This window comes from Copadichromis virginalis, linkage group LG18 (assembly GCF_057382275.1).
Source record: "Copadichromis virginalis isolate Kocher_CV1m ecotype Utaka linkage group LG18, C_Virginalis_male_GT1.1, whole genome shotgun sequence".
NCBI classification, from domain to species: domain Eukaryota; kingdom Metazoa; phylum Chordata; class Actinopteri; order Cichliformes; family Cichlidae; genus Copadichromis; species Copadichromis virginalis.
This window is the reverse complement of record NC_140635.1, coordinates 31616265-31630269: the sequence shown is the minus strand read 5'-3', so window position 1 is coordinate 31630269 and position 14005 is coordinate 31616265. Positions and strand designations below refer to the sequence as shown.

The window sequence follows — 14005 nt, the reverse complement described above, 5'->3', positions numbered from 1 at the left end:
TCCCTTGTTTCGTTTTTTAAAGAAAGAAGCTTCTGAAAGCTGGAGCTGACTACCACTGAGGTAAAATTGCAGCCTGGCAGGCCTGCTGTCAGACACTGATGGAAACATGACCACGTGATCTCACACAGACTGACTACATTTCCCATGACACCTGAACACTGCTGTCAGGAAATCTTGTCCGCTCTGCTCTCTGGTCTCCATTCTGATTGGGTCATCACCCTGGGGTGGCGGCGGTGGTAATGGTGGTGGTGCTGGGGGTGTAGTTGCACGTCATGACTCACTGACAGTTTGCATGCAGACTACATGTGTTTTACTGCTGCTGTACATAATATATAAGAAGAAACTGTTACTAATTTACAATAAAACTTTACTATTTCTACGTCGTAGCAGGAGCGTTGAGGGACGGCCATGTGACCAGCAAGAATAAGCAAAACCTAACTGGACAAATTTTTGGAGCATGAGCAAAGGAAGAACTCTTTACATTTTTATCCACATCCAGATCAATTTCTTCAATACAGCAAAGCAAGTGATGATGCAGTGCTGCTCTAGGTGACTGCAGTGATACTAGCTACTTCTATGACTGCTGCAGAGAAATGATCTGAAGCATGATGTGCTGGAAGACATGGATAACTGTGAGCACAAAGCACTACTACTATTTTAAAATACACATTTAGTTTTAAGTGATAATTAAGTGAAAGCAATACAATGGCTCAGGTCAGATTTTTCTAACTTTTCCTATTTTACAGATCAAAAAATCAATTATCTCTAGATAATCGAAGCAATCGACAAATAAACTGGTATAACCAATTACTGAAGTTAAGGGTAGATAAGAACCACATAAACACACTGATTTAGCTACTGCCACAAAATTGCAGTACTGGAAAGATTCATCAGTCATTTTCACTGCTCAAATTATTGTTAAGAAAAAACGCTGAGATCAACAGAGAAAAAACGAAAAAGGCTAGACTGTAAAAAGGAGTTTCCTATTGTCACAGAATCATTTTAATTATATTTAATTGTTTTGTTTTTTTTAATTTTATGGCTCCATCAGCTGTGGCGACACCTTAGGAAATAAGGCTGCACCTGGAGGTACTGCAGGTATTGCAACTAAATATCACAGCTAGACGGAAACTCCCCAGAACACGGACTACAGATGCTTTTCTGCTCTCTAATTTGACCAGGTAGAAAAAGACTAACACGAAAGACATTTCCTGTGTATTTATTTATTATACTTTATTTATTTTTAATTAATTCCTTTAATTCATTTTGGAGGGACAATCTTCAATAATCCAAACAGTGAAAAGAGAAGAAGAAAGAAGAAAATACTAGAGTAGAAATATCACTGAACATCTAAAAACAGATCATTAAACCGCAGCAATTCAACAAGGCCAGCTACAAACTTTAAAGTAAAACTAGACAAAGAAAAGAACAGCTGTGAGCCAATGCACAGGGCACAGAAAACAAATCACAATAAAATTAAACCCCCAACAGTTCACTGGTCCCCGGTGATTCAACACCGTAACTACGCCTGTGTCAGTGACTCACTAACTCAGCTTGTTTATTGTGGGAAGTGATTCTCTCATTGCGTGTGAGAAGAGCACCTGCAGAAGCAGAAGAGTGAATATTGTTAGTGCTAGTTATTGTACTCACCGCGCTCAGCTGTAAAGTGCGTGGATAAGCTGATGCTGCAGTAAAGTGATAAGCTGTCATGAACTGTGTAACTGTACTGGCACTGGATTGGTTTAACATTCTGATGTGCGTGTCTCTGATTTTTTTTTTAATTATCATGATTGATACCGCTATAATTACAAAGATATAAACACACTGGGAAGTGAACGTCTGCGTTAGTTGGCTCAAAGCAAACCTTTCACTGCAGATGCTATTAATATCTGCTGCTGACAGCTCTGAGGCCTCAGCTACACATGTGTTTACATGATAAACTGCATTAGAAGCACATCACACAACATGGCTGAGGGGAAAGCAATGTGTCCTATCACAATATACCTGCATGCCCCATAGCAGCACGGCAGAAAAGTTAACATTACAGCCTGCACACGGACGCTTGCATTCACACAGAGAAACATCACATCGACCATCAGACGCTCAGCATCAGGGAATAAGTGGAAGGAAACATGTGGTGGTTGCTATGGGGACCAGTAGAAAAGCAGAGTTATTACAGACATCACCTAGTCTCAAAGGGAACACGTAGCAGTAAACGATCAGTCCAAGAAACACTACCTTCTGCTTACAAAGTAGAAACAAATTTAAAGACCGATGATGCACTATGTAATATTTTTGCAACTTTTATAGATGCTAAACATGACATTTAAACATGTCTGCAGAAACCAATATCATAAGGATGTACTGAAGCAGGGGAGTAATTCTCTCAGTGCGTGAAGATAACTAGTCTACAGAGAAATTTATTTTTAATTACTCCCTAATATCCAGAAAAAGACCATAAAGATGTTATTCTTCTCCACTGTCAGAGTGTGTTTTTGCTCTCGAAGGTTTGTTTACCCCGTCATCTTTTTCAGACTGTGTAGATTTGTTTGTATGGACAGGTGGGGGCGAGTGTGGCTACTCACCAATTAGCTCCTTGTTCCTGATGTCCAGAGCCATGTTTCTCAGGGCTGTAGCCACAGCACAAACGACCCTATCATTGTCTATCCTCAGTAACTCCACCAGGATAGGGAGTCCTTTCTCTTTGCGCACTGCAGCTCGGATATAGACGGACCACTGGGCAGGACAGGGAGAGGTGGACAGAGATGTCAGAAGACATTCATTTGTATCATTTTTGCCAAATCCATTTTCATTTTTTCGGAACCACAAATTGCCATATTTGGATAAAAGTGCCAAGCTATCCGCTAATGCTAACAAGCTTGGTTAGCTTGCTGTACACCTAAACTGTACACATAAACTGTACACCTGTTCTGCACAGACACACATACAGTTAATTAGTGCTAAGAAACAAACTGATAAACAACCTGATAAGTTATATAAAAATTACCCATGAATTAAGGCTGCGCCTTTCAATGACTTGCTTTTGAAACTCTTAGATGTCCATTGCAGGAACTGCATTTTTTTTAGGCTTCTGTTTTGTTGAGGTTGCTGCTTTGCCCTTACCGCACAAAGAGAAAACAGGTAAATACGTCAACAGTGGAAGTCACAGTGTTCCCTTTCGCAAGGTGTAAACGACTTCGTTCTGTTGATGCCAAGAGGTTACATCCTGTTTTCCTTCGTCGTCCTCTCTAAGCAACTGATGGTATAACTGTGCCCTTTGACACGCTAGCAGAAGTGATGTGGGCAGTAACAAAATGTGAAAGCACATGATCAAGACACAGACGCAAGCGTAAACTGGGGATGTGTCTGTGAAGGAGATGACGGGTCTGACTCTTGGGGGACAGCATATTTAAACCCAGGATTAGTGAGGCAACAGGTGCTGCACCATCATGCTGCTCATCAGCGGTGTAATTAACAGCAAATTATACATTACAAATGCTCTTAACTTTGAATTAGTGCTTTAAAAGGCAATTTTCTTTCTTTTGCATTTATTTTTACCAAATGCTGATTTCAGACACAATGTACTGAAACTACTTGTTGCTCTCAGGTAAGAGGAAATCTTAAAGGGCTAGTTAAATGATAACATCATTCTTCATCACAAAATCAAAAGAATATCTGAAGTGGTTAAGCTTTTTATATTATTATATTATTACTTTCAGAGTGTTTTTGGCACCTACTGGAACTTGGAGAGCATCTTGCAGATGCCATTTAGTATCTGAATGATTCAGCCACTGCACTGCATTCTTACCTTCCAGCTGCCAGCAGCTAGATTCTGCAGAGCCCCAGCTGCTCCCTCCAGGGTGTCTGGGTTGGAGCACTCAGACAGCAGTGTGAGGTAGGGCTTAACGATGGTGGGGTGCCATAACATCTGGATGCCTTTCGGGGGCTCCGCCAAGTCTGGAAATGGGCCGACGCCGTCCCACTGCGGAAGATGACACATAATTCAGAAAAGAAAAGCATTCAGAATTCTGTGAGGTGAGGTTTGACAGCGGTGGAGTGCCAGCACGGTCTCCTCAGGCAATAACGGGAGAGGAGAAGGACGAGATTCACTGTCACAAGCAACTTATGACCACTGGCAATTTTTTTCCCCACTCTCATCGGTGACTGAAATCTCACATCTACTCCTGCTTGGATGATGTTTTTTTTTTTAAAAACACACAGATACTGTATATCAATAATAAATGTGAAAAATCTTTCAGATGCAGGAGAGCTCACAGTAACGCTGCAACATAATTAACAAATGAGTAGCTGGTTCCATATTTTCATATGCAGCACCATTAGTTTTTGAAGCTATAAGTAGCACTATATTTTAAATACAGATTGGGACGGGCTTTTATGAAATCAATTTGGGATTATAGAATCACATATACAGTTTACTACATGTGGCATGTTATTAAATTACTGGGCATTTCATTTTAAAACTATTAAATAATGCATAATTGCAGAATAAACACCACACCGCTGTCCTGCCCATGAGTAATCGAGTATCCCGTGTTATAAATGCAGCTGCAGCTTGGGCTCATGAATGCCTGAATACCAGCTGTTTCAGTCTATCCTCAGGCATGCAAGAAATACACATCCCATTGTCACTCACATGCTAACTAATAGTTAGCACAGAAGCTCTTCAGTACAAGTGAAGACACAATGTTAGTCAAAGTAAGCTGAGCGGCCACTACAAAAAGGTTAATCAGACATTTAAATCAACACCACCTAGCTAAATATGGATATTTTAAAGAAGCTAACAAATTTAAGCGGCTTAAGCTAAAGCTAGCTAGAGCTCAGAGCCAGACAAATGGGCTTAGCAACAGTTATAGTTATGTTGGTAATTGCTTAATATTTTTGTTTTTCATAACAAAAAATACAATTCTCCCATTCTCTTCGCATTTGTTATAGTCTGTGTTATAATGCTAACACATGGCACTGAAAATTTGGTCATTTTTCTTCCCGTGATTTCTCTTTCCCCGTCTTCCATCGCTTCCTTTTGTCATTTTTAGCATCTCCTTATTCCTCTCTTCTCTAATTACCCAACAGTTGATAGAGTTTTTTTCCCTCTCCAACAAGCTCCCCAATCGCTCCTTCATGGTAATCATCCACAGCTGCACTGGAGTGGAGAAACACACATGGAGGGGAGAGAGAGGCCTGATATATTATTGTTTGGAGAGGTTATGATTTGTCTCTTTACGATCTGATCTCAGGGTTACTTTTAAAATCCTTCATCTCCCTGGTTCTGCCTGGTTTGCATGCGAGTTTGCAAACGGTTAGCTCAACAAATTAGTTAAAGGCCATGGCTCATTGCTACCATTTATAATGATCTCCTCTCTCTCTTTCTGCCTTTCCTAGAAATGACAGAGAGAAAAAATAGGAGCACGCAGGGCTAATGAGCAATTCACCCACCGGAAGTGCCAGAATTTCAATCCCTGCAGCTTCACTAGAAGTGGTAAAAGACATCTTCCACTCAACCAGAATGTGATGCTGATTGCTTATTAGCATGACAAGAGGTTAGAGCCTTCTCCAAGGCAGCCGTTTGGTTTCTGCCAACTAGAAGAGCTCTCACTTTTTAACTAAACAGAGGATGAAACAGATGGACAGAGCCTGGAAACTCAGAGACACACCAGCATCTTTAAATCTGGAAACGGGTAGTAAAGACATAACGTCCTGATGCTGCTAGTTAGCATGAGTCCCTACTTCACACTGATACCTGTTCGTCTTAGAAAATCAACAGCAATATTTTAACTGAGGGCAGCTGTTATAAATGTATGTTGGTGGTAAGTAATACCATTTTTATGAACTTTATTTCACTAGGAAATGTTACCCATAAAATGTAGTCTTTTCTGCGAGAGGCCCAGGATACTGTTTTGCAACATCTTGTATCTTGGGACTTACATTTAACACAATGGTATTAAACACTAACCACTCTCCTATCTGTGCCGACACATTGTTACTTAGGTTTAATTAGTGTAGCATGGACCCCTGTCAGAGAATACCCACTGGTACAGCCCAAGCATTAAACAAACCATAAAAGAAATCCTCATAAAGGAAGGCTTTTATGAGGCCATTAAAATTCTATATGTGATATCTGTGTGGATTGAGCGGGGGAAGAACAACAGGCAGAGAAAGCGATAAAGTAACAGGAGGAAACCAAGACTGTAAGATAAACCAGTAATCAAAGTGCCAATTAAAAACACCAGGACAACACAAAGCTCACAGATACAAATGTGATTGTTCTATAGTTCAATTATCAACAGATCAGATTTAATCTATTCACAAATAATTTGTTGTTTTTGTTTCACCAGTTCAACTTTAAAGTCCTTTTTGTCACATTTTTCTCTTTTTCTGTGTTTTCTGATAATAATAATAATAATAATGGATTGGATTTATATAGCGCTTTTCAAGGCACCCAAAGCGCTTTACAATACCACTATTCATTCACTCTCACATTCATACACTGGTGGAGGCAGGCTACAGTTGTAGCCACAGCTGCCCTGGGGCAGACTGACAGAAGCGAGGCTGCCATATCGCGCCATCGGCCCCTCTGGCCAACACCAGTAGGCAAGTAGGGTAAAGTGTCTTGCCCAGGGACACAACGACCAGGACAGAGAGCCCAGGGATCGAACCGGCGACCTTCCGGTTACAGATGCGATTCCCAACCCCCTGAGCCACGGTCGCTTAAACAGACCCTCTATTTAGAAAATCCAAATGTTGCCCCTAAACTGTTGCCCCTTAGCATCATCACGTCAAACTGCACTCTATGCTGCAGGCGAATGAATTTGGAATCATCATAGTTTTTTATTGGTGAAATTAACACTACAAAAAAGCACAACACAGAAAACGTCTGACACTAAAGATAACAGCAACTTGAGCTAATTTAACTATCTAGCCATCTGTCACCTCTGCATGGTGGCTGCCATGCTCCATTTGTTGATGCTTCCTAGAGTTCACATGATGGGGACTCAAAGTCCTCTCCTCTGCAATGAGGCAGTAATTTGCATGCTTGACTTGGATTTTACAGTTACGTTCCAACACTTCCACTTAACTGAGATATAATAAATTGGGTAGTTTGTAATGAGAAACCTGTTTGCATGTGAACTAATGCGCTTCACCATTTGATTCTGGATGTCTGAACGGGGGCATCGGTTCTAGTGTCCCCAGTGCTTGGTTTGTGAAAATACTTATGCAGTCTACTTTATCTTCAATAAAAAAAGCACCTTCATCCATAGTTCATATATATATATATATATATATATATATATATATATATATATATATATAAACTGAAAACACAAGCCGTAGATCAGCCACTTCAGATACAAAAAAATGCTAGTCACTGGTATCTCAAGTCCCATTTTGAAGTCTTGATTTTAGCGTCTAAGGCCAGAATTACTAAACAGCACAGGTGCAGGGAGTTCATCTCAATATCAAGCACAAAAAATATGACTTTTTTGTAGTAAATACTGTCACAATTAGCAGTAATTAGCAGTACATTTTCCAAATGTAAATAAGTCATCATGTAAATATTCTCCCCCCCAAGAAAGAAACTCACAGAAATAAATATGCAACAGGGAAAACGTGCAAAAATCTTTAAGTTCCCACCTCTTACCTCTCTTCTCCCTGTAAATGCCAACAGTACTTTTTTTTTATACAAAACCCAGTCTGCGCTGGTGGAATGCGTTAGTAAATCAAGCTGTTCGTTGGAGGTCAAAGGGACCACATTTAGACAAAAATGGTGGAATGCAAAAACTTTCTGCCAATTTATCTGGTTTTGAAAAGAAGCAGTCAAAGGGATCCCTCAAAAAATATTTCAAAGGGTTTTAATAGCTGTAAAATACAGTATAATGTAAATAATACATAAAATAAATAACGCATTAATCATATTAGCCATTGTGCAGACTTCACCAGGTTGATTTCACAGATCAGATGAGCAGCAGCAGAAACTTTTTAGCATAAGTCAACAGGTAACTGTCACCTTTGATTACTGCAGCTACTTCCTTCTTAACACACATGAAAGTTTCTAAAAGCACATGTAAATCTCCAATTTCTCTAGACAAAATTTGTGTCATTTGCATCAGTCATCTTCTTGCAGTTTGGAAGAGCTAAGGGTGCGGCTGGCTGAGTAGAGCATGTAAGAGGCAGGACACAGAAATATTCTCACATGGGTGCACTACGTACTTCAAAGCTTGAGTGTTTAATAATAAGGTTGCGATGCACCTTGGGAAAATGCCTTTTTGTTATAGACTAGCTTTTGGAGCCAGTCTTAAATGGTCACGTAAGGGACTGCAGATATTTATTCAGCATTTTTAGCTCTCGTGGTCACTGCTCAGTGTGATACCTGTGTATGTTAGCATTATCCCCAGATTTGTCAGGTCACTCAGGTCTTTCCCTTTATCAGAATACTGTTCAGAGAAAACAGCCACCATGTATTTGTCACCACAGTCATAATCTATCAGATTGTTATATGACAATGAATGCTGACCAGTTTCTCCATTCTTCTGTTCTCACCTGGTCATGTCCCTTCTTTTTCTTCTTCTTCTTGCCCCAACATCCCGAACTCTCTGCGTCCTTCCCTCCAGTATCACATAACAAGCCGTCCAACTCTTCCGACCCCCCCTGCTGGCTGTGAGAGGTCTCCGCAGCCAGACGGTACGACAAGTTCCTCAGGATGCACACACAGTTCTCTACAGTCTGATGGAGGGAGGTAATGAAAGAGACAGAGAGCAAAAGAGAAAGACACAGAGGTGACGGACAGAAAGATGGCCACCACTAAAACATCCCCAACCAAACTCTGGACCGGACTGTATACACAGCAAATAAACTCAGATAGACACACATGCAGCGCACATAATAAAAAGAGAGACACACACGCACGCTAATCCTATTGTTGTGAGTGTCTATGCAGTCAACAGTCACAGTCTTTGATCTTGTGAAGGATTTCTGCGGATTAAAAACTTCACATCTACTTGTGAAGGGCCTCCACTTGACGCACAAACTCACACACAAACACCCACACAGCTAGAAACACAAAAACACCATCAAACACACATGTATCTGTGGCACAGAAACATATACACATGGATGCAAATGTGCTCAAATAAAAGCGTGCTGAAAAACTCTCGCTAGAGATGTTTCTGTGTCACTGACCATCTGGATTGAGTAATACATGGTACACTCTAAAAAAAAGACTAGAAAACAAAGAAACTAAATGAAAGTTTATTTTTAAATCAAAAAGGCTTGAGATCGCTCCCTATTGCTGATGGTGAAATCCCCAAATTACACTAAATCGACAAAAATTTTCACTTAATTCAATTAAATTCTGGTGAATTCAGGCGTTCCAATTACTTTCATGGCCACAGATGTATAAAATCTGCACCGAAGCATGAAGACCAAAGACTCTACAAACATTTGTGAAAGACTGGGTCGCTCTCAGGAGCTCAATGACTTCCAGTGTGGTACACTGGAATGTGAAAGTGAAAGTCCTGAGTGTCCATATCACTCAGGACCTGTCATGGTCCTGGTCACATTAACACCCTGGTTAAGAAAGCCCGGCAGCGTCTCTTCTTCCTCAGAAGACTCAGGGACTTTCATCAGCCACTGAAGGTGCTTAAGAACTTTTACTCCTGCACCATCGAGAGCGTCCTGACGGGAAACATCTGGACCTGGCTTGGAAAACAGCACCAAGCAGGACAGATGAGATCTGCAAAGAGTGGTGCGCTCGGCCGAACATATCATTTGATCAGAGCTTTCTGACCTGCTGTCCATCTGCACCAAGCAATGCAAGACCAAAGCAAGGAAAATCATGATGGACCTCTCCCATCCCAACAATGGACTCTTCTCACTTTTGAGGTCTAGGAAGCGCTTCCACTCCCTTAAGGCCAAAACACAGAGAATTGGGAGGAGCTTCTTCCCCCAGGCTATTCGGGTCCTGAACCAGGTGTAGGACTGCACGCACTCTGTTTATTTGCACACTTCTTATAATGTCTTTCATAAATTCTTATTTGCACATTTTACTGTAAATTTCTAAGTTAAAATCTGTAAATTTTGTAGTAATCTGTAAATCTGTAAATCTTACTGTGAATTCTTACTGTCATTTAATGGTCAGGCATTGCACAGCAATAAGCATTTCACCACGTCATACTGCATATGATTACTAGACTTGTAGTCAGACCGCCTAGACCAAGACCAAGACAATACCAAGACCAGAGGGTATCGAGACCAAGACAGACTGAGTCAAGACTAAGACAAAGTCGAGACGAGACCGAGACAAAAAAGTCTTTAAACTGCAGCCAGATTCTGCTTCGTTTACGAGTGCGATGCACTCGCACAGCCCTCCTCACCCGTTTCTACGGTCTCACAAGAACGAGGGATCCGAGACCAAGACAAAACCAAGACCAAAGTCCGTCGAGACCAAGACAAGACCAAGACCACGTAAAAGTGGTCTCGGGTCTCGAGACCACGACCAGTCTCGAGACATCTAACTCTAATGGTTGCGTGTGACAAATAAAATTTGAATGTGAATTTGATAGGATGCCACTAGTGCAACACGTACCGTCGTGAAGTTTCCTGCCTACTAAATATTCCACAGCCAATTGTTAATGGTATCATATTAAAGTGGAAGTAACCTTGTGGATGCTGAGGCACATAGTCGCCAACTTTCAGTTCAGAGTCAGTCACTACAACTTTCACATGGCCTTCACATTAACTCAACAACAGTGCGTAGAGAGTGCAGTGTTGTTTTAAATTGTCAAATCATTTCCCCACATATTCACACTTATTGCTGAACGTCTTCCCGTCTTCTTTTTGTTCCTTCTATATCCAATGAAGTGATTCATCTCTTGCCAATATATATATAATTAGTCCACACATTGAGCACTGTCATAGCTCAACTGACCTCAGCCATGATCCTGGCAGATCATCTCATCTAGACGCCAAATGACATTACCTCATTACTTAGCTTTCTATACATCCAATCGGCAAAATTCACGTAGGGTGCGTTATTTAAGCATCTTCAATTGATCACAGTTACAGAACATCTGCAAGCCGCTGTGCAACCCACCTCTACCTCTGCTCCTTATTTCATGCTGTATGTGACTTAATATCTGTTATTAATGCTTGCTGTGTTCTGTGTTGCATTTTACTGTTGCTGTCCAAAAACAGAACAGAGCCACACTGACAGATATGAATTACTGCAGACTGACATAACAGTCTTCCTCTCACTACACCTGACACTCAAAAGAATACACAAAAGATTTTTTAAAAACTTTTAAACTTCAGCTTTTCCAGTCATGGCTCAAAGTTTCCTGAATCCTGTTGTTGGCATTAAATTTAAAAAATGTTTTTTCACAACTATATTGAGTTAAATGTTTAAAAATAGTTCAAACTTCTTTGGACAGTGAGTTATGTTTATGTTATGTTTATGTCAATATTATCTTGGATTAGGGTAGGCACCAATTTTAACAGGTCTGAAACTGGTTCACAACAACTGAGGTCAGATCTTTGTACTGGTAAATGTTTTTTTTGGAGTATTTAAACAAATGAATGAATACAGGGATCAACTGATTTGCAAATCATTAAATCTTACACAGCTTTTTGGATACAGCTTGTGTGCTGTGAATGTAGCAACAAAAAACTTTAACCTGTGCATCATTTTTTGCAGCGTATTTGTGGCCTGCAAGCTTTGAACATGATTGAGAGTGATTATGCATATACAGTGATCGCATACAGTCCGTGAGGGAAAAGATTAAACACATTTGCATTTTCCACATGCAGATTTATGCAAATCATAAATAGTACACATGTTTGGAAAGCAAAAGCACCACGTGCATTTGAGTTCTTGATGATATGTGTACAAACAAGAGGACACACACAAACACATTTGCAGGGCCCTTCCACATCATTCTCTTTTACTGTGTGCAGGTGTGTGTGTGTGTGTGTGTGTGTGTGTGTGTGTGTGTGTGTGTGTGAATGAGCTAGAGGCTATTTGAGTTTGTATGCCTTGCAGATATTTGCGTTCATTTGTGTGTATGTGCATTACCTTGCTGTCAATCTCGCTGCTCCCCAGAGCGGTCTGGATGACATAGAGCAGAGCGTCAGTCAGACCCTCGCACTCCCTCATCCTCCTACGGGCTTCCTCACCTGCAGAGCTCACATTCCTGTAAAACAGACAAACAGAACAGCTTTTAGAAGATTCCACACACCAAATTGCCCATTAGTTTTTGTTTCCTCACAGGTTTTCTGAGTGCGAGCACATGTGCTTGTTGAAATGTATGGAAATGCTTGTCTGTGTGACAGAGAGGAGAGAGGCTGGATGTAATGTCCTTTAAATGTCAGGCTATTAGAGATGGCTAGGAAATGCTTGTGCCCTCAGTGTCAGTGAGAAATGGCACCAAGACAAAGCTCTGCATTTGATTTTTCTCAGAGAATAACAAATTAATTTAAAAAGGCATGGTGCTGTTTAGCTGCAAGACGACACCTCTAATTCATTTTGTCACACAAATAAACACCAAATGCAGAAATATGAATGGCAATTATGCATTTAATTAAGTTATGTAAACTCTGTTAACATCCGAATACTCCATTGCCTCTGAATTGGCTATTTATGATAGTGAAGGTTATTACAATGTGTGGTTAATGTGCAGATACAAAACTCAAAAATAGTGCACTATTAATGGCTTCACAAATTTTCTACCGTTTTAAAATAAATGCTTTCAAAGTAGACAAAAAAAAACTTATCAGCCAATGGGCATCCAAAAATATGGAATTAAGACGATTATAATCAGGTATTACCAGTATGGCAATTTAAAAAGTTTTAGACTGTTTAACACACAATCATAGACTACCCTTTCCTTAGAAATTCAAGTGCTCTGTGTATCTTGTGTCCAGTACTGACTTTTTCCTGGCCACAAAAATAGCATTTAGCTTAAAAGTAGCTATCAAGTCAATTCAGAGAAATTAAAACTGATGCTGGGGGCTTTCCAACGATGCACTGAGCATTTCTTTTGCACTGACCTCTTGTCAGTCTCAGTGTATTTAAACATCACTGTGCATTTATTCATTAGTTATTATCAATCTCTGACTCTCTTTTACATTGAGTCTTTTGCCCCGTCTCCCTCCCTGAGCCTGGGTCTGCCTCGATTTATTCCTGTTAAAAGGCAGTTTTTTGTTCCCACTGTCATCAAGTGCTTGTTCATAGGGGGTTGTCTGATTGTTGGGGTTTTCTCTCGTGTTATTGTTGGATTTTTACCTTACAATTTACAACTCTTACAACTCTGTTGTTTTATGCAGCACATGTAGCAGAGTAGCACCACAGCTGAACACAGTAAGTTGTGATTGTTGGAAAGTCAGTCAACAATATCTCCTGCCCTACTTTTGTGATGTAAATATAACTCTAACACACATGTGTACATTAAGAATTTTGGCCGATATAGACATACACCTCCTAAAAATAAATGTTGCTGGAAATCGATGTAATGGAAAAGGTGTTTCGCCTGCAGTGGGAGGATTAGAAGCCTCACATTTATCAACTCTTCTCAACAGTGAAATGAATAAGAGAGAAAAATGTAGAACATAAAACCCTCGATATTTAAACAAGCATATACAGTGCGGAAATTAGATATTATCCAGCAAGAACACAAAGAGAAACACTTGTACTGTTGGAGGCGTGGCTGAAGTATTTCTCTACCATAACCAGCATCAAAAAGCCTAACCAGTAAAAACAAAGGTGCATTCAGTAAGAAAAAAATATTTTATTGAGGGTTTACGGGAAGAAAAAAAAAAGACCTTAATGGAGTGTCACTGGACTTACAACGACAAAAACAAAACTCAACTGACAAAAATCACGAAGAAATGGTAGAACAGCAAAAGCTCTAACTGTTAGTTTCTCCAAACAGTGTATAAACTGAATGAGGTCCTGTACTGGTAAATGGTTAGATGTCTGATCCCAAGCTACTCGTCC

General features: G+C 40.2%; 1 protein-coding gene across 8 annotated transcripts in view; it reads right to left on the bottom strand.

Annotated features, from left to right (window-relative positions):
- The window catches only part of ctnnd2b (catenin (cadherin-associated protein), delta 2b), a 236594-nt gene that overhangs the window by 17383 nt on the left and 205206 nt on the right, over positions 1 to 14005 (bottom strand). For all 8 annotated transcript variants that reach the window (XM_085440168.1, XM_085440170.1, XM_085440172.1 and 5 more), the window contains 4 exons: positions 12086 to 12203; positions 8557 to 8739; positions 3809 to 3982; positions 2586 to 2736 (listed from right to left, as the gene is read on the bottom strand). In XM_085440168.1, coding sequence (XP_085296294.1) covers positions 2586 to 2736; positions 3809 to 3982; positions 8557 to 8739; positions 12086 to 12203 — 626 coding nt within the window. The remainder of the gene's footprint in view (positions 1 to 2585; positions 2737 to 3808; positions 3983 to 8556; positions 8740 to 12085; positions 12204 to 14005) is intronic.